Genomic DNA, 26705 nt, shown 5'->3' with positions numbered 1-26705 from the left:
GTTACCACTGAACCAGGACCAGAACTCCTAGAACACTGTTATTTCTTTTTTTTTTTCTTTTTTGCCTTTTCTAGGACTGCTCCTACGGCATATGGAGGTTCCCAGGCTAGGGGCCTAATTGGAGCTGTAGCCGCCAGCCACCGCCACAGCCACAGCAGTGCCGGATCCGAGTCGAGTCTGCGACCTACCTACACCACAGCTCACGGCAATGCTGGATCCTTAACCCACTGAGAAAAGCCAGGGATCGAACCTGCAACCTCATGGTTCCTAGTCAGATTCATTAACCACTGTGCCACAATGGGAACTCTGAACTCTGTTATTTCTTAGAGCGTAAGGGTAGGCAAAGTTTGTTAATCTCTCTCTCTTAGATTCTTGTGCCTATGACTGAAGTCTGTTTGGAAGAGGAGACCATAACTGAAGCACTAATGGGGGTTTTCTTACTCTAATTGCAGAGCGGGAACAAAACAATCTTTGAAGATCAGGAATCATAAAAATAAAAGCACTCTGTCCAGCACTTTCATATACACAATTCACTTAATGTTCACATGAGAAGAGTAAAAGCTGAGAATTCTCTTGGCCAAAACTCAGACATAGCTATGAAATTTTATTTTAAAATAATTAGATATCCCATATTACAGTTTTTTATGTTTCCGAGAAATAATGATCTAACATATTTACCTGAAAAAAGACATGGTGTCTATCAAAAATATCTTTTTGGTGGAGTTCCCGTTGTGGCTCAGTGGAAACAAATCTGACCAGCATCCATGAGGACACAGGTTTGATCCCTGGCCTCACTCAGTGGGTTAAGGATCTGGCGTTGCCATGAGCTATGGTGTACATCACAGACACCACACACACACACACACACACACACACACACACACACACACACACACACATATTTGGTAAAGGCGGCAGATCTGTACTGAAGCAAGCAAAGCTCTCCATGTAGTCACAAAACAGCTCATCAGAGAGGTCCCAGCACAGACAAATGGAATTTCTCCAAACAGTAACCATACTTTAAACTTGCATTCACTTGCACCATGTTCTAAGCCAAGTAAAAAACCAAACAAACAAAACCTCATTGAGTCAAGTATTTCATCAAATGTAGGATTTATTAGATGTAGCAAGGCCACAGTGGAGTAATAAACTTACTAACTGCCAAGCTTAACTTTTATTTTTTTTTTTTGGCTTTTTTTGTCTTTTTGTCTCTTTTTGTTTTGTTGTTGCTATTTCTTGGGCCGCTCCCTCGGCATGTGGAGGTTCCCAGGCTAGGGGTTGAATCGGAGCTGTAGCCACCGGCCTACGCCAGAGCCACAGCAACGCGCAGGATCCGAGCCGCGTCTGCAACCTACACCACAGCTCACGGCAACGCCGGATCGTTAACCCACTGAGCAAGGGCAGGGTTTCGAACCCGAAACCTCATGGTTCCTAGTCGGATTCGTTAACCACTGCGCCACGACGGGAACTCCAACTTTTACATTATAGTATCAGTTCTCTGGTCAGCTTTTGAGTATCTGAGGTTATGAATTTCCATAAACGCTTTGGCCCTTCCCAGCAAAGACACCTGTGTCTTTCCTTTCTGCTCAGTCACCAGAATAGCTATGCATTTTTTACGAATATTAGGTCTCGAAAGAGGTCTGAGGGTTCTTTTTCCTCTCTTTCAGCAGAGGCAACTTAGCACCTTCTAAAGAAGTTTTACTTTTAGTAATAAAGGTTTCACAGGTTCAGAAATACAACCTAAAATTTGACTGAAACTTTCGAAGCCACTAGTTATGACATGATATCTTCAAGTTTAGGGGTGGCATTATTCAGCAAAAATAGGCCTCAATGAAACAGAACACTTAAATATTACAACTTAAGAGCATTTCCCAGGGAGGAATTTTCAATTTTAACTATACTAACACCTAAGAGATGTCTTCTGGGAATACTCCCAGACTTGGGGAGTAAGTCCTTCATTACTGAAGCAGAACATGGGAGGTATACCGTAGCATCCAATACAATCCTCATGCTCAATCAATTGACTGTAGCAATACTTTCTTTCTTTCTTTCTTTTTTTTTTTTTTTTGGTCTTTTTGCCATTTCTTGGGCTACTCCTGCAACATATGGAGGTTCCCAGGCTAGGGGTGGAATCGGAGCTGTAGCCACTGGCCTATGCCAGAGCCACAGCAACTCAGGATCCAAGCCATGTCTGCAACCTACATCACAGCTCACGGCAACACCAGACCCTTAACCCACTGAGCAAGGCCAGGGATCGAACCAGCAAACTCTTGGTTCTTAGCCAGATTCGTTAACCACTGAGCCACAACGGGAACTCGGCAATACTCTCTTTCATTGAAGCCATTTAAGAAAGGACCCATCGTCCTTACTGAATTCTGAGATTTTTGAGGACAAATAGCATGCATTTAAACCAGAGTTTGGATTTAACAAAAGTCCAGTGAAAAAATGACTGGGTAAACGACCTAGAGAAACTGATAGTCAAAACCAAAGGCCAACCTCACACCATGCACAAAAACTCAAAAAGGCTAAAGACTTAAATGTAAGACAAGACACCATCAAACTCCTAGAGGAGAACATAGGCATAACATTCTCTGATAGCAACCTCACAAATGCTTTCTCAGGTCAGTCTCCCAAAGCAACAGAAATAAAAGCAAAAATAAACCAATGGGACCTAAAAAAACTAACAAGCTTTTGCAAGGCAAAGGAAACCATTAAAAAAAACTCCAAAAAGACAACTTACAGAATGGGAGAAAATAGTTTCAAATGATGCAACTGACAAGGGCTTAATCTCTAAAATACACAAACAACTTATACAACTCAACAGCAAAAAAGCCAACAACCCAATGGAAAAATGGGCAAAAGACCTGAATAGACGTTTCTCCAAAGAAGATATACAGATGGTCAACAAGCACATGAAAAAATGTTCAACATCACTGACTATTAGAGAAATGCAAATCAAAACTACTATGAGGTAGCACCTCTCACCAGTCAGAATGGCCATCATTAATAAGTCCACAAAGAACAAGTGCTAGGGAGGGCGTGGAGAAAAGAGAACCCTCCTGCACTGTTGGTGGGAGTGTAAATTGGTACAACCACCATTGAAAACAGTATGGAGGTACCTTAGAAAACTATACCTAGAACTACCATATGACCCAGCAATCCCATTCTTGAGCATATATCCGGACAAAACTTTCCTTGAAAAAGACACAAACACCCACATGTTCATTGCAGCACTATTCACAATAGCCAAGACATGGAAACAACCCAAATGTCCATCAACAGATGACTGAATTAAGAAGATGTGGTATAACTGTTGGTGGGAATGTAAATTGGTGCAACCACTGTGGAAAACAGTATGGAGATTCCTCAGAAAACTAAAAATAGAACTACCATTTGATCCAGCAATCCCTCTCCCGGACATCTATCCAGAGAAAACCATGACTCGAAAAGACACATGTCCTCCAATGTTCACTGCAGCACTATTTGCAATAGCCAAGACATGGAAACAACCTAAATGTCCATCAACAGAGGAGTGGATCAAGAATATGTGGTACATAGACACAATGGAACATTACTCAGCCTTTAAAGGAAAGAAATAATGACATTTGTAGCAACATGGATGGACCTAGAAATGATCATGCTAAGTGAAGTCAGGCAATGAGACACCAACATCAAATGCTATCACTAACATGTGGAGTCTAAAAAAAGGACACAATGAACTTCTTTGCAGAACAGACACTGACTCACAAACTTTGCAAAACTTATGGTTTCCAAATGAGACAGGTTAGAGGATGGGGGAAATGCACTGAAGGTTTGGGATGGAAATGCTGTAAAATTTGGTTGTGATGATTGTTGTACACCTCTAAATGTAATAAAATTCATTAAGTATATATATAAAACTTTAAAAAAAGAGTTCCCATCGTGGCTCAATGGTTAACGAATCTGACTAGGAACCATGAGGTTGTGGGTTCGATCCCTGGACTTGCTCAGTGGGTTAAGGATCTGGCATTGCCGTGAACTGTGGTATAGGTTGAAGACGCAGCTTGGATCCTGCGTTGCTGTGGCTCTGGTGTAGGTTGGTGGCTACAGCTCCAATTAGACCCCTAGCCTGGGAACCTCCATATGCCATGGGAGTGGCCCTAGAAATGGCAAAAGACAAAAAAAAAAAAAAAAGAATTAAGGCTGAAAGCAAAAAAAAAAAGTCATGATATGTATACACAATGGAATACTACTCAGCCGTAAAAAAGAACAAAATAATGCCATTTGCAGCAACATGGATGGAACTAGAGACTCATACTGAGTGAAGTAAGTCAGAAAGGAAAAAGCAAATACCATATGATTTCACTTATATTTGGAATCTAATATATAGCACAAATGAACCTTTCCACAGAAAAGAAAATCATGGACATGGAGAACAGACTTGTGGTTGCTGAGAGGGAGGGGGAGGGACTGGGAATTTGGGGTTAATAGATGCAAACTATCGCCTTTGGAATGGATAAGGAATGAGACTGCTGTATAGCACTGGGAACTATGTCTGGTTACTTGTGATGGAGTATGAAAATGTGAGAAAAAAGAATGTATATGTGTATGTGTGACTGGATCACCTCGCTATGCAGTAGAAAACTGACAGAACACTGTAAATCAGCTATAATGGAAAAAACAAATTTTTTTTTTTTTTTTTTGCTTTTGAGGGCTGCACCTGTGGCATATTGAGGTTCCCAGGCTAGGCGTCAAACTGGAGCTATAGCTGCCAGCCTAGGCCACAGCCACAGCAATGCCAGATCTAAGCCACACCTGCATCCTACACCACAGCTCATGGCAATGCCAGATCCTTAACCCACTGATCAAGGCCAGGGATCAAACCTGTGACCCCATGGTTCCTAGTCAGATTTGTCTCCACTGTGCCACAACAGGAACTCCTGGAAAGAATAGAAATCATTATTTTAAAAAAATAAAATAAAGCCTGACACACACAGTGCCAATTTCTCCTTTGGAGCAGTATTTCTCAACCATTTTTTCAGTTATCGCCTAAGGGCTTTTTTAGATATTTTTCCATATGCAATTTTAATGCCACAAATCTATTGTATATCTGTGCATGTAGTATATATCTGCACTTTATACATTAAAAAAGGGTTTTCTGCCCCAAAACCAATACTTTCATCCTCATGGGAACAATATTGCCCCACCCTGAGAATGCATAATTTACGCTAATAAACCTAACTGCAAAGAGGATCAGATTACTGAAGATTGGGAGTTCCCACTGTGGCTCAGCAGAAACAAATCTGACCAGTATCCATGAGGACACAGGTTTGATCCCTGGCCTCACTCAGTGGGTTAAGGATCTGGTGTTGCCATGAGCGCTGGTGTAGGTGGCAGATGCGGCTCAGATCTCATGTTGCTGTGGCTGTGGTATACACTGTCAGCTACAACTCTGATTAGACCCTTAGCCTGGGAACCTCCATGTACCGCACAGGTATGGCACTAAAAAGTCAAAAAAATAAAAAACAAACGGATTACTTAAGATTACCCACTCTCCTATTTAGTAAAGTCTACAGGAGATGCTCATTACAAGGTGGGTGTGGTGTGCTGAGCATGAAATCATGGCAAAGGGGGTTAAATGACCTTAGGGGATATCTACTGATAAGGTTCAATATACCTTTCTCCACTATAAGATTACAGCAGCAGCAGCGTTTCTTTCCTATGAAAAGGTTTATTTGTGCTCTATATTAGATTCTGGATATAAGTGATATCATAGGGTATTTGTTGTTCCCTTTCTGACTTACTTCACTTAGTATGAGAGTCTCTAGTTTCATCCATGTTGCTGCAAAAAGCATTATTTTTTCTTTTTTATGGCTGAGTAGTATTCCATTGTGTATTGTATGTGTGTGTATATATATACATGTCTGACTGGGCCACTTTGCTGTACAGTAGAAAATTGACAGAATACTGTAAACCAAATATAACGGAAAAATAAAAATAATTTTAAAAAAGAAATACGTAAATAGCCTTCAGAAGAAAAAAAATTACAGCAGCAGAGCTCCCATTATTGCTCAGCAGAAACAAATTTGACTAGTATCCATGAGGACGCAGGTTTGATCCCTGACCTTGCTCAATGGGTTATGGATCCAGCCTTGCCATGAGCTGTGGCATAGGTCACAGATGCGGCTCTGACCCTGTGGCATAGGCTGGCAGCTACAGCTCTGATTTGACCCCTAGCCTGGGAACTTCCATATGCCATGGTGCGGCCCTAAAAAGACACACACACACACACACACACACACACACACACACACACACACACACACACACACACACACAAAACAATGTTACAGCAGCAATTGCACCTCCATTATTTTACCCCGCTTCTGTGCAAACTATTGCTTTTTTCATTTAATTTTTGTCGCTTAAATTTAACTACAAAGTATTTTGGGCATAGAGAATGTAGAGATAAGGAGCACTCTTGTACCCATGACCTAGTTTAAGAGATAAAAACACTATTGATGTTTTTAAACACAATCTTGAAGGCATTAACCTGCTGCGACTCACTTTGCCTGGCAAAGCAATAAAGCTATCTTTTTCTCCTTCACCCAAAACTCTATCTAATTTTTATTTGGCAATAGTGGACAGAGGCCGAGTTTCAGCAACAATACCAGTTGGGTTCATAACCTACTGAGCCACCATGGGAACTCCAGCACTATCCTAAATTTAGTGTTCATTATTCCCATGCATGGTTTTACATTTTTATCTATACATCTTTTTTTTTTAATGTTATGGTTGTACCTGAGGCATATGGAAGTTCCCTGGCCAGGGACTGAATCCAAGCTGCAGCTGCTACAACACCGGACCGAGGATTGAACCCTCACCTCTGAAGCAACCCAAGCCACTGCTTGGGTTGCTTAACCTACTGCACCACGGTGCGAACTCCTTCTAAGCCTCTTTTTTAAACTTGACATGCACAGTATTGGAATGAGTATCCTTGGACATGTTCATTGCTGCATAACATTCCACTGAATGAATATATCACAACTTTCACTTTTGTTATCATAGTCGTTTCTGCTTCCCCTGGCCTCTACCCTCATGCCCCAACCAGTTTTTAGTGCTGTACAAGTTCTTAGCAAATCTTCCCTTTTTTTAAAGAGGCTTGGAAGTATCCTGGCCCTTTCAGCAACACATGTATAAACTATCTTTCAGCTTACGATATGTTTGCAGAGAATTTTTTGGCCACACCCACAGCATGTGAAAATCCTGGGCCAGGGATCAGACCTGAGCCTACAGTGATATCAGATCCTTCACCCCCTGAGCCACAAGGGAACTCCTGCAGAGAACTTTATTTACTAATTCTTACTGTTCTGAGAATAAGACCTTTCCTGACAGTATCTCCAAATTCTTGGCATACTCAACTATTCCCTGCTTTACCATAAACCCATCCCCTTAGGGGTCCCACATCAACATTTTTCTTGCATGGGCCCTCAAGAAGTAAGCTACTTGAAGGGAGGCTTCCTGTACTGTTACGAACTGAATATGTCCCCCCTCCAAATTCCTATGTTGAAGCCTTAACCCCAACATGACTGTAATTGGAGACAGGGCTTTTAAGGAAGCAATTAAGGTTAAATCAAGTCATAAGGGTGGGGCCCTGATCTGACAGGATTAGAATCCTTATAAGAAGAGCTACCATACAACTCACTTGCTCTCTCTCCACCATGTGAGGACATGGCAAGACAGTGGCAATCTGTAAGTCAGGAAGAGAGCCTTTACCAGAACACAAACCATGCTGCCCCCCAGGATCTTGGAATTCCAGCCTTCAGAACTGTGAGAAAATAAATTCTAATTGTTAGAGTTCCCTTTGTGGCTCAGGGGTTAACGAACCCGACTAGGATCCATGAGGATGTGGGTTTTGATCCCTGGTCTCGCTCAGGAGGTTAAGGATCCAGCGTTGCCACGAGCTGTGGTGTAGGACAGACAAGGTCCAGATCTAGCGTTGCTGTGGCTGTAGCACAGGCTGGCAGCTGTAGCTCTGATTTGACCCCTAGCCTGGGAACCTCCACATGCCGTGGGTGCAACCCTAAAAAGCAAAAAAAAAAAAAAAATTTTTTTTGAAGCTACCTAGTCTATGGAATTTTGTTAAGGAAGTCTGAGCAAACAAATGCGCACACGAATCCCCAAACCTATCACAGAGTTTACTGAAAAAAAAGGACCAACCAAGGGGTAAAGAGCAGGAAAGACTGGGTTCTACTAACAGTTCAGCCACTCTGACTCTAAGGGACGACACTTAACCCTTTCAAGCTTCCTTTTTCTCTCCTATGAAATGAGAGGCTTTAGGTAGAACTTCTTCAGGCCCCTTAAAACTTCCAAACTAGAAGTGTTAAATTACATACTGTGGGCTATGGCTCAGGCAATCACAGTGGCAGGATGCCATCCTCAAGATGGTATTATGGATATTCACAAAAACAAGCATGTTCATGACAGAATTACAATTAACAGCAAAAAGCAAAAACACGAAGACCTGTAAATAACCTAACTATCCAACAATAAAATACGTTAAATAAATGACAGCAGAGCCAGAAAATAGAAAAAGCAAATATTTATTGTGCAAACTTTAAAAAAAAACTTTTTTGATAATTAATATCAAGAATATAGTGTTGAGAAACCTCATTTTTTAAATCATAGACTGGCCAAAAACCTTATTAAAAACTGTATGTTAGAATGGAGCATGCCACTCCAGTAAGCAGCTGGATCACTTTTCAAAAAATTCTGTGGGCGTGCCCGTTGGGAGCCCCCAGCAATAAACCTGACTAGTATCCAAGGGGACGTGGGTTTGATCCCTGGCTCCACTCAGTGGATTAAGGATCTGGTGTTGCTGTGAGTTGAGGTGTCGGTTGCAGATGCAGCTTGGATCCCACGTTGCTGTGACTGTCGCCGAGGCCAGCAGCAGCAGCTCTGATCAGACCCCTAAACTGGAAACTTTCATGTGCCACAGGTGCAGCCCTAAAAACTTAAACACAAAAAAAATTCTGTGAACTGTTTATTGAGGTATATTTGACACAAACTACAATATCTAAAGTATACAACCTGCTAAGTTCATAGCAATAAAGATAACGCATCTCTCACTCTGCAGTTTCCTCTGGCCCCTTCATAATCCCTCCCTCTCACCTCTCCTTGCTCCCCATCTCCCCTGCCAAGTCACTACTGATTTGCTGTCACTATACATTAGTTTGCATTTTCTAGTTTTATGTAAATGAAATAATCATACAGTACATAGTTTTTTTTGCCTGGCTTCTTTCACTCAGCATAATTATGTTGAGATTCATGAATATTGCTGTATGTATTTATAGTCCACTCCTTTTTATTTCTGAGTGGTATTCCATTGTATGTATCACTCTGACTCTCAGAATAAGCAGTCTTCATTTTCAACCTACCTGCTTCAAGGAAAGAGTTTCAGAAATGACATTTCACATTTGTATTAACTTTGCCATTTCCAAGGAGTTAGGATTCTGAGTCTACTTAGGCCAAGCCTGATGTTAACTCTTTTAGACACAGCTTGTTTTGCTTTGAGTCCTTCAAAGCATTGCTTCATTTAAATTCTACCTAAATTTCACTCTGCTCCAAGTTAATAAACCTAACTTTGTGGGGCTACCAGACATCCCTCGCGAGCTTTATCAAATGGGCTTTATTAAATTAACATGAATGTTCATGACCACATGAAATGCAAAAGAATATAAACAGTGTTTTAAGGTCAAAGGAGAGTAACAGGAAAAAGAAGGAACAGTGATAGGATTTAACATAATCAATACTTGACAGGCTGCCAAAGGAATAGGCAAACCCAGCTATAATTACTGTATAATAGCTTAATTCATAAATCCTTAGGGGTTAGAGTTCCCGTGTCGTGGCTCAGCAGTAATGAACCCAACTAGTATCGGTGAGGACACACATTTGATCCCTATCCTTGCTCAAGGGGTTAAGGATCCAGCATTGCTGTGAGCTGTGGTGTAGGCCGAAGACGAGGCTCAGATCTGGTGTTGCTGGAGCTGTGGCGAAGTCCAGCAGCTACAGCTCAGATTGGACCCGAAGCCTGGGAACTTCCACATGCCATGGGTGTAGCCACCAAAAGACAAAAATAAATAAACAAATAAATCCACAGGTGTTAACCTAGAAAGGGCAGTGGGACTTCTTAGGAACATCACCACCCTTCATGTCTGTGGAACCAAATATAGAATTAAACACCACTTTCATAAATATAAATGGAACTTGGAACCTTGTAGAGATAAAGCAATTCTGATGACATCGAAGTTTTGTGCTTTGTAATTTACACTGTCTTTAATTATGTCTGTATAAAGCTTAGCAAGAGTCGTTTATTTATTTTTTTTATTATTTACCAAACTCCTTTCCACCCATTAATCACAACATGCATTACAACGCCACTGCAAAAGTAGGTCAAAATACTCCTAAATACATTTTTGGCACTCTGTACTTATTAATATTACCCCTTTTCTAGTCTTTGAAAAAGTCTGTATTTAGTTCACTTAGGACACTTGCTTACACGCTAATTATTAGCTAATGATAAAACACCGAGTTTCCTTACAGGGAAATGTAACTTCAAAAATCTAAAGCTGGAGTTCCCGTCGTGGAGCAGTGGTTAACAAATCCGACTAGGAACCATGAGGTTGCGGGTTCAATCCCTGCCCTTGCTCAGTGGGCTAACGATCCGGCGTTGCCGTGAGCTGTGGTGTAGGTTGCAGACGCGGCTCGGATCCTGCGTTGCTGTGGCTCTGGCGTAGGCTGGCAGCTACAGCTCCAATTAGACCCCTAGCCTGGGAACCTCCATATGCTGAGGGAGCGGCCCAAGAAATGGCAAAAAAAAAAAAATCTAAAGCAGCCCCCAAATATAATCTTTGTAATTAAAATCTGAAAATTCATTTCTACCCAGATATGGTCAGCACAGCATACAAAAGTAGAAGTTTTATGTATAACTGAGTCACTTTGCTGTACAGCAGAAATTAGCACAATGTTGTAATTTACCAAGAATTTTTTTTTTAATTTTTTTAAATAGAATTTTTGGAAACTCCTTTTGTGAACTTGCATAAAAGCTTAAAGCACAAGGAAACTTACCTCTATATGTATAATACAATCTAACGTGTTTCTCTTATTATTTCTTGTGGAAGCTCGAAATGAGTAGGAAAATAACGCTGTCCATGGGCTTTCCAACTTTTGAGTTCCGCTAACTGACAGCACGAAGAGCAAGAGTGGAGTGAAACCACGCGAAAGCGCCCTGGCCGGACAGGCAAATGGTAGGCACGCAATGCGGGTAAGCTGGCCCTGAAGAATACAAACCCCATTTGACAACTAAATAAACTCAGGCCCTCGAAGACGAGTGCCCAGCTCCAGACTCAGCTGAGCCCACTCTGGAACCATTTAGTCCCCCCAGGGTGAAAAAAGCGCTTCCACTTCAACACCTCTCCCAGAAAAAGAACGAAGAAAACAGACACCTACTGAGGCGACTTTGACCTAGAACCTGTGACCCGGTTCCTCGCTCTTCGCCCTCTTCCACACCCCCCGCAGCCCCCAGCCTTCCTCGAGAGCCCCTCCCCTGGACTCATTCAAAGCGCCACGTCTCCTAGCTCCGGGCCACCAGCCACCCCGAAAAGGCTTCCTCCAGTTAACCCCTCCTAGCCTTCCGCCCAGAGTCACCCGTACCCAAAGCGCGGCGCCTCCACCACGACCAGATGTGTCACCACCAGCCGCCGCCACGGCGGCTCCCTCGCTCCAACAGCTCCCGCCCAGCCCGGCCTCGCTCGCGCCCACGTGACACCCACGCCACGCCCACCTGCTCCCACGTGACCCGCGGCCCTGCTCGACGTCTCTGCGCGCGGCGTAGGTCGCGGCCGCAGCCGCCATTGTTCCGCCGAAGGAGGACAGCTGGGCCTGGCACTGGCGCCGACACGCCGCTTAGCGGCCGCCACTGGAGACACTCCCTCCCGCCGCCCCCCTCCTCTTGGCGGCGGCGGAGTGAGGCTGACAAGGGGGAACTGGGAGCCCCCTCTCCTGGCGGCAGGAGCGGCCGATCCCTGGCCCCGGCGCGAGGGGCGGCCGCGATGCGCTCGGCCTGAGGCAGACCGGCCCGGCCCTTCCTTGCTTCCCTTGACTGTCCCACGGCGTCTGTGCGCCCCAGCGTCATCCCGAGAGTCCCCCTGACGGGAGGGAAGATGGCTGCACGGAGCTGGCAGGACGAGCTGGCCCACCAGGCCGAGGAGGGCTCGGCCCGGCTACGAGAAATGCTCTCGGTCGGCCTAAGCTTTCTGCGCACCGAGCTGGGCCTCGACCTGGGGCTGGAGCCGAAGCGGTACCCGGGCTGGGTGATCCTGGTGGGCACGGGCGCCCTCGGGCTGCTGCTGCTCTTCCTGCTCGGCTACGGCTGGGCCGCGGCTTGCGCCGGCGCCCGCAAAAAGCGGAGGAGCTCGCCCCGCAAGCGGGAGGAGGCGGCGGCCTCGCCAGCCCCGGCCGCTGATGACCTAGCCCTGCTCAAGAATCTCAGGAACGAGGAGCAGAAGAAGAAGAACCGAAAGAAATTGCCCGAGAAGCCCAAAGTGAGTAGGGGAGGAGCGGCGGGAGAGTGAGGGCGAGGGGCCGGCGTGGAGCCCCGTGAGCGGAGCCGGAGGCCGAGCTCCAGTAGCTCCAGTCGGGAATGGAAAAGGGAAGGAGTGAGATCAGTCGGGAGCCGGGGCGCAGGTCTGCCCGGACGGAGGAGGTGATCGGTGGACACGTTACTTGGAGAATGGTGGAAACTCAGGAAGTATAGGACGGGTGGATACGAGCAGTTTCAAGGGAGGAAGTTAGACGGTATGGGGTAGGTTCAAATAAAAGCGCCTAGAGGTCAAGTCTTTTTCGGGAACCCAGACCGCCGGAATGACATACCAACTCTCTGAGGCCTACTAGGCAGGCTGCATGTGTGTGTGGAGGGCGATGGGACCTTAAGGTGGTCCTGGGAAGTTGTGGCAAGACTGCGCCTGGGCACGCAGAGCCAGGTTCAAGTCACATTGAGGTGGTTGTCAGGGGAGGAGATACGGTGACCTAAAAATGCGGGAGGGATCACACGAGGATTAAAGGTACCCAGGTCTAGACGCGCTTCCATTTTAGTTGGGACTGTTGAAGGGAAATGGTTGCCCACTCTCACTCTGGTGAATGTGGCCAATGGAGGCCGGCACAGGAGCAAGGCAAGAGGGAGTCTAGTCTGTTGGCTAATGTACTTCGGGGGGACGTGGTCCTGAGAGAGCGCTAAAGCAAGTGCAAGTCCAGCTAAGTGGTCAGAGAGGATTTGAGAGAGTAAAGGGATGACAGAGCAGAACCGTGAAGGCTGCGAGAGGGAGTCAAGGCACCGACTTACCGGAGCACGTGTGGAAATGCGGAGAGCATCGCATCCGTTTTATCCGGCCTTCGCGTTTTGTTTCTACAGTCTCCCGTCTTTATTGCCATTTCCCCATGGTTCTCTCATCACAACGTTCATACTTTTATTTATCTTGTGAAAATCCTGTACAGTTGAGCAGAGTATGGAGGGTGTGCAAAATTAGAAACAGCTCCTAACCTATTTTTATATCCACTGAATTTAGCTCTTCACCTTTTCAGTACAATAAAGTGCTGTGTGAAATGCACTCTGGTGTTGGCCGGACAGTGGGAGGTATACACATGGGAGTTAGAGTCAGTCATGGAGACTAATATAGGAGACAGATTCAAAAATAACGCTAATATGTTTTAGACTGATTCCTGGGTACCATAGAGGTGTGAGCAGTGTAAATGAGGTTTGGCAAGTGGGAAAGTCATTCCATAGGAGGGATTTAGGCAAGTTATGGGGGGAAGTGGGGTTTGAGTTCAAACTAAAGTAATGAGGGTATTGTTGGGAAGAGTACAAAGAATAAGACTGTATTAGAAAATGACAGATCACAGTTACTTCTGTATTAGGCCTAGATTAGACCTGCTGATTAAGATAATGCAGGGTACATACCTGACCTGGAAAAGGAGACAACTTTGCCAGTGTGAATACTACGTTAAGTTGGGAGAAGAGAAAATAGAACTGATTTGGAACATACGTAGTTCTATTTAAATATGTAGAGAGCATCAAGGATTACCAGAAAGTAATGTTATGGTAGAAATAAAGAACCTGGCTCCAAAATAGGAAGATGATCTTGGGGGAAAAAACAAAAAAAAACACGTTAATAATCATAGGCTCTGTGTGGATGAAACAGGTTGTGAAACCTTCAGAGCTCTGTTTGGGACATCTAGAATTTTAGGTAAAGTTGGGTTGAGAGACTAGTGTTCCACGAGCCCATCCGAAGAAGTGCATCACAACTTCTTCTGACTGGTACTCCTCAATCAAAAATGAAACCAATTTAGTGGGTCACAAATACTGCTGAAGAATGACTTCGGTAATCCATCTGAAGAGGGAGCACAGGCAGGCTCCTGTGGAACTTGTCCTGTGAAAAATGCTCAACAGACTTAGGACTTCTCCCTTCTCCTTTTCATTTGGTTAAGGAAGGGGAATGGCTCAATCCATCTAGTTTCACTTTTGGGGATTGAAGAAGAGGAACATTAACGGGATGGTTGAATGTTAGTTGCCTGAGAAAATGTATTTGCCTACGTGATGGTGAAGATGTGTTGGAAAATCTTATCAACATTGATAAAACTGTGGCTCTCAAATGCTTTTGACTGCAACCTACAGTAGAAAATAACATTTTACATTACAGTACCCCCACACATTTTCTTCAGCAGTATTTGTGACCCACTAAATTGGTTTCACATTTGATTCTGAGGCGTACCACAGTTAGAAGAACACTGCTTTACAGGGTTGAAAGGTATAAGCTGCCATTTATTTAGTACTTATGCTTTGCACTGTGCCAGGTGTTTACTTGCGGGGGAGAAAAGGAGGATACTGCTTGCAATTTGAAGGCAGTAAAAAGGAATACTCATATGTCTCACAGTGAAAGGGATACAAAAGTAAAAGCTCAGTTTCTCCCCAGGGAGCTTTTTATTCCAGTCGTGGAAAAAGATATCAAAAACTTAACAATGCAACCCCAGCGTGGGCCCAGGTGGCCAGGAAAGACCTTATCACAGAATTTTGCTTTGAAAGTGGGTAGGAACAAGGTAGTGGGAGGAGCTGAAGAAACCGTGAAGGCTCTGGGGATGAAGACTCAAGTGTCGGCCTGGCAGGAATTGGGAACTCTAAACTTGAGTAAAGCATTTAACCTTGCTCCGATTAGCTTATCTTGTTTATAGATTGAAGATCTTAGTTGAGTTAAAACACTGTAGGAGTTTTCAGATGTTAACCGAATCTGTAGAATTGGGTCTGGGAAATTTGCCCTTTAAACAAGCTCTCTTGCTTGTTTGAAAATCATTCACTGCAGTAGGGCCATAAGATCCATAGTATAAGAGAGATTTCTAAGTGGAGTCATGATTAATCTTGTAATCCAGTTTAGTTTAGTTTAGTTTAGTTTTTTAATGACTGCACCCACAAGCAAGTGGAATTTTCTGGGCCCAGGATTGAATCAGCTGCAGATGCGACCTACAGCAACGCCAGATCCTTTAACTCATTGCACCAGGCCATGGATTGGACCCAAGCTGCTGCAGTCAGATTTTTCACTTGATTCTGATTCAGGTGGATTCAGTGATGTAAAGTACTACAGTTTTTTGGAAGGACCTTGCATATTTGTTTAAATATTTTCATCCTTTTAGTCCATTCTTTTCAGTTTTCTCTTAAATCATTCCAAATTTCACAACTCAAATTTTCAAGAAAATTCATTTCTAATTGCCTGTTTTTATTTGTTCAGCTTTTAAAAAATCTATTCAGAAGCATTTTTTTTTTTTTAATTCTTGGGGGGTTTTTTTTGCTTTTAATCCCGTAATATCTTTGCCATGAGTCTTTTATGGCATGAATTGCAGTTCCTTCCCCTATTAAAAGTAAAAGGAGTTCCCATTGTGGCTTAGCGGGTTAGGAACCCTACATAGTGTCCATGAGGATGTGGATTTGATCCTTAGCCTCGCTCAGTTGCCTCAAGCTTCAGCGTAGGTTGCAGGTGCCGCTCGCATCCAGTGTTACCACTGCTGTGGCACAGACCTGCAGCTGCAGCTTTGATTCCACCACTAGCCTGGGAACTTCCATAAGCCTGGGAACTTCTATATGCTGAGGGTGCAGCCATAAAGGGGGCGGGGGGCGTGAAAGGGGTGGCACTTTTCACTGGGCTTACTGTGTGGCATTTTTGGAAATCATTGTTTTCTTGTATGTATTTTTCATGACGCCTAGTTCAGTGTAAGAAATAGGCATTTGGTAAATATTTTTCACTTAATCTGCACAGTGATTTAGATGGAGGTGAAATCTCAGATAACTGGTCTTTAACAATTGTTGCTTTAGGATTTCCCTTGTAGCTCAGTGGGTTAAGGATCATTGTCACTGCTGTGGCTCTGGTTACAGCTGTGGTGCAGGTTAGATCCCTGGCCTGGGAACTTCCACATGCCTTGGGCACAGCCAAAAAAAAAAGGTTGCTTTAAATTTCTACTGGAAGCAGCTACCCAAGCTCATTGTCAAAGAAATTTCATTTTGATGAACATGTTATTTTTATATTAGTATAGGAATTTTCATAAAGATTTGTCATAATGCAATTGTAAATTATAAGTTCAGTAATGTTTTGTTTGGTACTGTATAACCTTGCACAGTGCTTGGCACTCATATAATTATTGAATGCATAATATAGTCCTACCAAACTATCTATGCAGCTTATTTCTATTTTTCATGCCCACTAAACAGCCGTATTAGCCACCTTTTTGTTTTTACAGTGGAAAATGGTCGTTTGCTTCATCTGACTAAAATTTGGTAAGGTCTATCTTTCTACAGCCAATAAATCATTGTAATAGTATGCTGTGTCTTTTGTAGTTATTATTTTTTTTCCAGTTTCACTGCCACTGCCCTACTTTTGGACCTTATTACCATTTACTTAAGCTATTCTAACCTCATCCTAACTGGTTTTCCTGCTTCCAATCCCTTTGTTGCCAATCCTTTCCACCCACTCATGCCAGTTAAATCTTTTAAAGCCTAACTCTGATCATGTGACTTTCAAGTTCAATTCTTTTCATAGTTTCCCCATCACCTGTTGGTGACATGGCACTCAACCTTTTTCATGATCTAACCCCATCTAACAGTTATCTCTTACCATTACCCCTAAAACACTACCATTAGCTAGATTTCTGTGTCTGTTTATTTATATCATTTTCTTCTATTCATATTATTTTTTCTAAAGGCCCTTCTTGGGAGCTCCCCAGGTGGCCTAGCACGTTAAGGATCCAGTGTTGTCACTGCTGAGGCTTGGGCCACTGCTGTGACTCGGGTTCGATCCCTGACCAAGGTACTTCTGCATCCCTCAGGCACAACCAAAAAATGAAAATAAAAAACTTTCTGTATCTCTAATTTCTACTTATCATTCAAGGCCCAGTTGTATTACTACCTCTACTGTAAAGCCTTCTCTAGCTCCTAGGCTATAGTTAGTCTTTTTCTTTTTTATGTGTTTATTTTATTTTTTTTAAGAGTACTAAAACAAGCAGGCAGAGCATTGCCTGGGAATGTACTTGTAGGGTGACTCAGATTTTTTCACAGTTCTTTGCATTTCCAAGAATGACAGGTATTGATTTGGGGGTTAGAAATAAATTTTAGTCGGAGTTCCCATCGTGGTGCAGCTGAAGCGAATCTGACTGGGAACCTTGAGGTTTCAGGTTCGATCCCTGGCCTCACTCAGTGGGTTAAGGATCCGGCATTGCCGTGAGCTGTGGTATAGGTCGAAGTCGAGGCTTGGATCTGGCATGGCTGTGGCCAGCAGCTACAGCTCCAATTCAACCCCAGGCCTGGGAACCTCCCTCCATATGCCTCGGGTGTGGCCCTAAAAAGCAGAAAGAAAGGAAGGAAGGAAGGAAGAAATTTTATTGAGTAGGCAGATTTGCCAATATGGAATCACCAAATAATGAGGATCACCTGCTAGCCTGTATCTGTAACTGGACCATTCCTCTCGTCTCCAGAACCTCATTTCTAGTGTATACTTGTTTCTTCAACTGGAAATTTCCAAAAACTATAACACCTCCAAAACAGCACTCATAATTCCCTACCCTCTCCCAGTCTTCCCCATATAAATGGTAAATTATTACCATTCCATTCTCAGTCTTCCCCATTATAAATGGGAAAATGACTCTGACATCCATTCAGTTATTCAAGACAAAATTCTAAGAATTATTCTTGGCTCTTCTGTTTTCCCTACCTCCTCCTCTTCTTCACCTTATGCCTAATCCATCAGCAAGTACCATCAGTTTTATCTCCAAAGTATATATTCAGTTTGGCTATTCTAATTCTACTGTCACCTTAACTCACTGTACAGCAGTAGCTTCTGTCGGTTGCCTCCAGTCCTTTCTCAATACCCTAGTAAGGAGTATTGGGGAGGGGGCAGGGGCTGCACCCCCTGCCTATGAAAGTTCTCAGGCTAGTTGGATTCATTTCCACTGTGCCACAGTGGGAACTCCACAAAAAAGGAATATTAAGGTTCGGAGAGATTAAGCGACTTATTCAAAGTCATAGAGCAAAGGCATTTCAGAACAAAAGAGTATCCTGATTTTTAGTCTAAGAACTCACTGTTACTTCCCCTATACCTCTCTGGTATTGATAGCATGTTCCAGGACATTGCATTGCATTCACAGAACAAATCTCGTTTTCTCAGTGAATTACAAACTTAGTGCTTTTAAATTTTATTTTTAGAATCGGAATTTTCTGTTGAAAATTATAATGACCTTTATAGAAGCTCCAGAATTTTGGCACCATTTGTTTGGTTATAAGACAGGATTTTTTCATCTTGTCATTTTATTCTTCCTGAGGCCTAGCGGAGAAGACCCTTAATAATTCTGACATTGAACATTTCTAATAGCTATGCTCATCTTATATGCCAGAAGCTGCTATACACCTTCCGAACATCTATTTTTGTTGCACTTTGGCATCATTGAGTAATGTACTACTTCTCAAGGTTGTGAAAGCCTTGTAGTTTTTTGGGGGGTGGGGAGCCCACACCTATGACATGTTGAAGTTCCCAGGCCAGGGATGGGCCATAGGGCAATCAAGCCATGCAGTGACAATGTCAGATCCTTAACCAGCTGCACCTGAAAGAGAACTCCCCTTGAAAGTATTATTATTTTTCCAAGTCAAGAGACCTATGTGAGGAATTGGTGTTGCTTGACCAGTTTTTAAGTTTACTCTGTTTATGGAGTTCCAGTTGTGGCTCAGTGGGTTAAGAACCCGGCTAGTAGTTTAATTTGGCCATGTGATGGGTATTGAATGTCATCTCTCTAGTCTATGAAAGTAGCCCTGAGCATCCCTGATGCAGTCAACGTGTTGAGATATTTTGGAAACCTTGAAGAGGGTTTGGTTTTGATAAGCTGTTTAGACGGCACAAGGATCTTTACATTAAAGAAATATCTCAGGATATATAGCAGGGTTTTTGCAAATTTGATTTGTAGGCAAATTCCATTTGTAAGATTATTAAGAGTGTAAAATTGGGGTTGAATTTTAAAATAAGTTGGTAAATTACTATGACTGAAGCTGTCATTTATGCATATGTTTAGTTTACATAATTGATAATGTGCACAACATTTGGCAGAAAAAAAAACCCACACAGTTTGTGTTTTCAAATAAATGATAAGAAATTGTTCTATTTTGAATATGTATCAGCTCTTTTCACAACTAAGAAATGGACCAAGACTAAGTCTTGTCAGTTAAATGAGTTAGTGCATGTGCTTAGCACATGGCACATACTTGAAAACAATTAGTTAACTGTCAGGCTATCTGGTAGCTAAAGATGGTATCTTATGAATTTCCATGTCTTGCCTTTTATCTTTTTTATCATGGACGTAATATATAGCCTTGTGCTTTCTGTGTGCTCAGTATAATTTCCAGCTAAGAAAATAGAGACTCCAGTGTGGAAGTAACTGGTTAAGGATGATACACATTTGACAACTCAACACTAGTCTCAGCTCGTCTTCAGAATCCATACTATTTTCCTTTAAGAGGTCAAGGGACATGTCAGGGGCTGGGGGATGGGGGCAGAGTACACCTTTTGCCTGGCATTTAGGTGTGTGCTATCGTATACCTGTCTTCTTCCTTTGCTGGGGTCTGAGCTTCTTGAGGGCAGGAATTGTCCCTCACTTGTCCTTGTTTCTAGGTTTTAAGGGTTCTGCATTTTACTCTGCTGGGTTCACATACTGGATATGAAGTGAATGAACACAAGTGAATATGGTATAATTTTCTTAGAAAACGGTGAAACTATAAGCAGGTTTTTAAAAAGAAAGCTAGCAGGACATGTCTTTAGAAGAAACCTGGACTATTTCTCGCCTCTGGGAGAATATATTTACTCATTATTTCTATTCTGCTAACTTGCCAAAAGAATTTGTATTTGGAGCACTGGGCTTGGCAGATACATGTACAGTTGGTTGGCCCTGTTGGCCACCAGGACTTGCTAGTTTAAAAAATGACTTGAAAGCTGGAACATGGGATGAGAATGTGGGCTGTTAGAGCTTTGGAGAGAAAAGGATATTGAAGGAAAGACACTGTTTCTTGAGCAGGCAAAGTGTGCTTTTACATATTTTCTCATTTACTGTCATCTAAACAAGAAACCTGCATAAGACAAATTACATATTTTCTTCATGTTTAGAAATGATGAAGTTAAGGAAAATGCTTAAAATCACAGTGATTAAATACAGAAGTTGGGCCTTAATCCCAGGCTTGTCCAACTCCAAAGCCCATGTGCTCCTATTTCACTTTTTTGGTAGTGGGTAGACTGCCCTTCTTGTTTCTAAACTTAAGTTTCCAAGTGGAGTTCCTGCTGTAGTGGAGTGGTTAATCACATGGCTTGTCTCTGTGGAGGTTTGATCCCCAGTCTAGTGCAGTGGGTTAGGGGTCTGGTGTTGCTGCAGCTGTGGCCTAGGTCACAGCTCTGGCTCAAGATTCAGTCCCTGTGCCTAGACTGAGAATTTCCAAAGTGGAGTTCCCGTCGTGGCACAGCGGAAACGAATCCAACTAGGAACCATGAGGTTGTGGGTTCGATCCCTCGTCTTGCTCAGTGGATTAAGGATCCAGCGTTGCCGTGAGCTGTGGTGTAGGTCGCAGATGCGTCTCAGATCCTGTGTTGCTGTGGCTGTGGTGTAGGCCGGTGGCCACAGCTCCGATTAGACCCCTAGCTGGGAACCTCCATATGCCGTGGGTGCGGCCCTAAAAAGCAACAACAACAACAACAAAAAATAGAGAATTTCCAAAGTGATTTGAAGTCGCGGTTTTTACATTTTGTGGGTTAAGGATCTGGTGTTGTCACTGCTGTGGCATGGGCTTGATCCCTGGCGGAGGATCTTCTGCATGCCATGGGCATGACCAAAAATAAATAAATAAAACCCAGCTTGGAATTCACATTGGATTTGCAGTGTTAGTTTGTAGTTAGGTCTTTTCTACATAGTATGCTTCCAATTAGGGATTTGCTAATTTGAAGTGGTTAATGCTTTTCCAGGACAAGGCCTTCTTGACCAGCTAGTAGCAGAAAATGAGGGCAGATTAGTGCTCTCGATGGGGTAGGAGAGGCACAACCACCATAATATAATATATATCCTTTTTTTCCTGCTATCCAAGAATTCTGTTGACTTTTCCCTTGGGATAGAAGGCTTATTGTTTCATGGTGTCAGGCATTTGCGGGGAGTTGTTGATGACTTAATGAAATTCCAGTAGCTATGAGGCCTGTATAAAGCCCAAAAGTTAGTGGAAAACTGGCAAATCTGCATAGACCAGAGGGGATAGCTGCAGTTCTAGACATTACATGAGTTAGTGGTGCAAAGAAGGAAGTAAAATTCGCACAGGTTGGAACATGGGACCACCTTTGGCTTGGTTATCATTGCAGAGCCTATGAAATGGGAGCTGAGTGTTCCTTCCTGCTGTTGGTCACTGAGGACCTCAGACTTGGTATTTGTTCAAAAGGAAAGATTGTTTCATCTTTCATTTGGGAGGCTCTATCAACAATGTTTGCAGTTGTTTCTCCATGTTTAAAAATGATGAAGTCAAGGAAAATGCCCAAAATCTCAGAGGAATTGCTTTGAGCTTTTAGTAGGTTTTAAGGGTTTTTTTTTTTTTTTTCTTTTTACTGCCTCATCTATGGCATATGGAAGTTCCCGGGGCCAGGGATCAAATTACAGCTGCAGCTGCAGGTTTACACCACAGCCACAGCAACACTGGATCCAAGCCACATTTGTGACCTACCTTGTGCAACAAGGGATCCTTAACCCATTGGATGAGGCCAGGGATCAAACCCGCATCCTCACAGAGACAATATTGGGTCCTTAACCTGCTGAGCTACAATAGGAACTCTTTAAGATAGTTAATTTCACCTTTTTACAGTTGGTATGTAAATTAAAAATTAGTCAGTGTATGGGAGTTCCCTTCGTGGCGCAGTGGTTAACGAATCCGACTAGGAACCATGAGGTTGCGGGTTCGGTCCCTGCCCTTGCTCAGTGGGTTAACGATCCGGTGGTGTTGCCGTGAGCTGTGGTGTAGGTTGCAGACGCGGCTCGGATCCCGCGTTGCTGTGGCTCTGGCGTAGGCCGGTGGCTACAGCTCCGATTGGACCCCTAGCCTGGGAACCTCCATATGCTGCAGGAGCGGCCCAAAGAAATAGCAAAAAAAAAAAAAAATTAGTGTAATCATTTACATGAGTAAAATGAAAGTGTTATATAAGTGACTATGATGGAGAGTTTCCTGAAGGGATTAGTTAAATGAGGTTTCACAGATGTAAGCCTTGTGAGCTGTTAATTAAAGAGATGGGAAACTGGATCCAGTATTGTCTCTGAGAGGATGCAAGTTTGATCCTTGCCCTCACTCAGTGGGTTAAGGATTGAGCATTGCCCCAGGCTATGGTATAAGTTGCAGGTGCAGCTCAGATCCTATGTTGCTGTGGCTGAGGCCTCAGCTGCAGCTCCAATTCAGCCCATAGCCTGGGAATTCCCACATGCTTCAGGTACGACTGTAAAAAAATTCAATTAAATTAAAAAAATAAATGGGAAACTGTGGACTTGGAGCTGTAAAATAGTTCAGTTGGAGTAAAGCTTACATAGAAAGGTGAGGCTGACCCCAGGAAATCAGGAAAAGTTTGGCTAGAAAGAGGGCAACCTGGGAGTTCCCATTGTGGCTCAGTGGTTAATGAATCTGACTAGGAACCATGAGGTTGCAGGTTCAATCCCTGGCCTTGCTCAGTGGGTTAAGGATCTGGCGTTGCCGTGAGCTGTGATGTAGGTTGCAGATCCTGCATTGCTGTGGCTGTGGCGTAGGCTGGCAACTACAGCTCCAATTAGATCCCTAGCCTGGGAACCTCCATATGCTGAGGGTGCAGCCCTAGAAAAGAAAAAAGAGAGTCTGAAATAAGAAATAGCATATGGGAATTGACAAGTAAGGTGGTGCTATTGGAAAGTAGAATTAAAGTTTTATGTTGCTGATGTGAATACAGCTCTAAATCCAAATTCCTTTCTGGGGTTTCTTCTACTTCTCTGTGCATTGCCTCCCCTGCTCCCTCCCCCAGCTGCCCCCCCCATACTTAAATAGAGGCGAGAAGAGGCAGCATTAAAGTGGCAAAACAACATAGAAGAAAGAAAACCAAACCAAGAGTGAAGACACCTGATTTTGGCATTCACTGTCTGACTTTTAACAAGTTGCTTAAGCCTCAGCAGATTAAATTTGGGTTAATTAGGAATTTAATCTGCTAAAAGACAGCTTTTGTTGATTTTTCTGCCGTAAATCTTTGGGAAGCCTGCAAATTGGGTTTTAGGATATTAATGGGTCACTTTTTCCAAATGCATATCCTTGATAATTTTGTGCAAATGCAGGTAATGGCACATTAGAAAAACTTCAAACATTTTTACTTGTTTTCTTGAGTATAGCTCTACTGTAATAATCTGGTGGAGCTCTGTTTTGCAAGAACTGGAAAGCAATTGAAACTAGTATATTGATTTATTAACTTAATGTATTGAATATGAAAGAAATTAGAAAGTGAAAAGAAGTAGTAGACTCCTGAGAGAAGAGGTTAGAATACAAATACCTAGGCCCCTTCACATTCCTGAATTTAAGTACATTTTTGCTGATAGGGCTCAGAAATGTTTTATTAAACAAACAAACTTATTATTCTGATTAAAAGCCAAATCTGGAGTTCACAGACTTAATTCTGCTTATGAATACCTCTGAATGCTATCATTTTATTTGGGGAATGTTAGGAAAGCCTAGGTAGTCTTTTTAAACTGTGGCGGTGGGGTTAGTAAAGCTTCTTAATCCCAGAACAATAGAGACATTAGGTTGAAGAGTTACAGGGAACATTAGAGATTATCTAATACAGAGACCAAGAAACTGTAGTCTGTGGACCAAATCTGGCCCTCCACTGTGTTCAATTATTTTGGAACAAAGGCACACTCATTCTCTTATGTATCATTCACTGCTGCTTTGTGCTACAGTAGCAGAGTTTTGTAGTTGAAACAGACTGTATGGCTCACAAAGCCTAAAATATTTTCTGTCTGACCCTTTACCGAAAAAATTTGTGGACTTTTGAATAGATCAGACTTAGTTTTTGTAGATGTAGAAATAAGAGTTAAAGATAACAAGTGAAATATTCTGAGATTACACAGCTAATTGGTGGTCAGCATGCAAATACAATTTAGTTTTCCTTTTTCCTGTTTCCATTCCACTATTTTTTCATTGGAGATACTGATGCCAGTAGAAAATAAATTCATTGTACAGAGAGTTTTGCTTATAAATTCATTTTTTATTATATTACAAGACATAATTCCTAGGGACAGTAGTCCATCAAGTCTTAGGGAACACAGTTACAAAAATCTTTTTAATTTGGATCGGCGGTAGAATTTGATTATTGTCTCTTCTGTTTCATGAGCACAAATCTTTGGTTTGATCTGCCAAGCAGTTTGGTAATGGAATCCGTTTTTGTTGCTGTGCAGCCAAATGGACGGACTGTTGAAGTAGCCGAGGAGGAGGTCGTCCGAACTCCTCGAAACGTAACAGCAAAGCAGCCTCCAGAGACAGACAAGAAAAATGAAAAGGTAAGTTGGGGAACATAGCAAATTATGTGCAAGGCTCTTTAATAAAGAGAGAAACTTATAAAATCATACATATACCCCCTCATTTAAGGAAAACTGAGAATCTGAATTTATCATAGCAGATGAATGGACGGGTGGTGAAAATTTAAGTAAGGTTTTTTTGTTTGTTTGTTTGTTTAAGGAATGTTATATCACCAGGTATTTTAAACACTATTGTGGCATTGTTAAGTATTCATTTTGCCAAAAACAGTTTATTCATGACTTGAACATCTTTTATATGAGTCAGGTTCCAGAAAGGTAACATACCTCTTATTTGAAAACAGAATTGTGTTGCCTTTGTTAATAGTGCATATCTGGCATAAATCGTCCCATGATATTAAGTGTTAAAATTGATTTCGGTTTTTTTATGATAGAGACATAATTATCTACTGATTAGATACAATTTGACTTTGTTTAACACAGGAAAATGTTCTATACTCAAGTCATAATTAAAAGGTTTGGATGGGCATCTTAGGTTTTCAAATAAGACAATCTATTGTACCCCATAAATGGTACATTCTTGGGGTTTTATTCATTTTTCTTTTGGTACATTACAAACTATATCCTCCCCTCACCTTTTTTTTTTTTTTTTTTTAAACCCTGTGCGTGCATAACTCCTTTTCAGGGAAAACAAACAACCCCTCCCCCCCCCCAAAAAAAAAACAACCACAGGTTAAGTGATTTATAGGAACCAGGGTGCCACAGCCCCAGCCCCCTAGGATAGTGGTATGAAATGGTTGGTACAGTTACTTAATGCTTGTAATTTCAAAATATCTTTCACAAACTGGTGAGATCAGTTCTGCCCCCGTAGCCCAGTGCAGTTGGTCTAGGGCCAAGACAGCTGCAGGTAGGATGGCTCAAAATGAAGGATGGTTGTGGGAAAGATTAAATTTATGTCTGACTTTGCCTTTGACAGAAAAACAAATAGTAAATTACTTGAATTACAAATTAAGCATACGGTTTAGAGATTGAGAATTTATACTGTAAACAGTTTATATGCTTAATATAGATTATGCTTTTCCCATCTAGTGTTTCCTTTGTTCCTGGGCTTTCTCTCTACTAGTGAGCATTGAACTCCTATTGCCACTCTGAATCATCCTGAAAATTTTGTAGTTGGAATAATTAATCAACTACCATTTGTCTCTTGTTGATTAAATCATAAATAGATTGGCTGTATCTGGATATAAAACCACACTTTAAAGTTTAAAATCATTCTGAAATCTCATATGTTGGAAAATAATTGCAGTAGTTGACATTTGTTAATCATGTTTAATATGGCAGGCACTGTGCCAGGTGAGGTGTATATCTATGTATGAATATATTTATGTGTAGTGGGGACTACTTGTTGAGCACTCACTGGGTGTACTCTTAAGATTTTGTAGAATATTTGTACATGTTACTGCAATTATCCTCACAAGAACACTGAGGAGGTGGTATTATGCCTGTCTTACAAATAAGAAATCTAAGGCTTAGGTTACCTATGCTATTAAGAGTATAGTCAGTGCTAACCCAGATCCATCTGACTTCAAAGTCTG

At 42.4% G+C, this 26705-nt stretch overlaps 1 protein-coding gene across 3 annotated transcripts in view; it reads left to right on the top strand.

The window, feature by feature from the left end:
• Positions 1-11882: 11882 nt before the first annotated feature.
• MTDH (metadherin) overlaps positions 11883-26705 on the top strand; it is a 60963-nt gene continuing 46140 nt past the window's right edge. The window contains exons 1-2 of one of the 3 annotated variants that reach the window (XM_047783557.1): positions 11883-12581; positions 25033-25134. In XM_047783557.1, the coding sequence (XP_047639513.1) occupies positions 12201-12581; positions 25033-25134 (483 nt within the window). In that variant the 5' untranslated portion in view covers positions 11883-12200. The remainder of the gene's footprint in view (positions 12582-25032; positions 25135-26705) is intronic. The other 2 variants (XM_047783556.1, XM_047783558.1) reach the window with 2 other exon arrangements.

This window comes from Phacochoerus africanus, chromosome 6 (genome assembly GCF_016906955.1).
Source record: "Phacochoerus africanus isolate WHEZ1 chromosome 6, ROS_Pafr_v1, whole genome shotgun sequence".
NCBI classification, from domain to species: Eukaryota; Metazoa; Chordata; class Mammalia; order Artiodactyla; family Suidae; genus Phacochoerus; species Phacochoerus africanus.
Note: the sequence above shows the minus strand (reverse complement) of the source record. Positions and strands in the feature narration are given on the sequence as shown.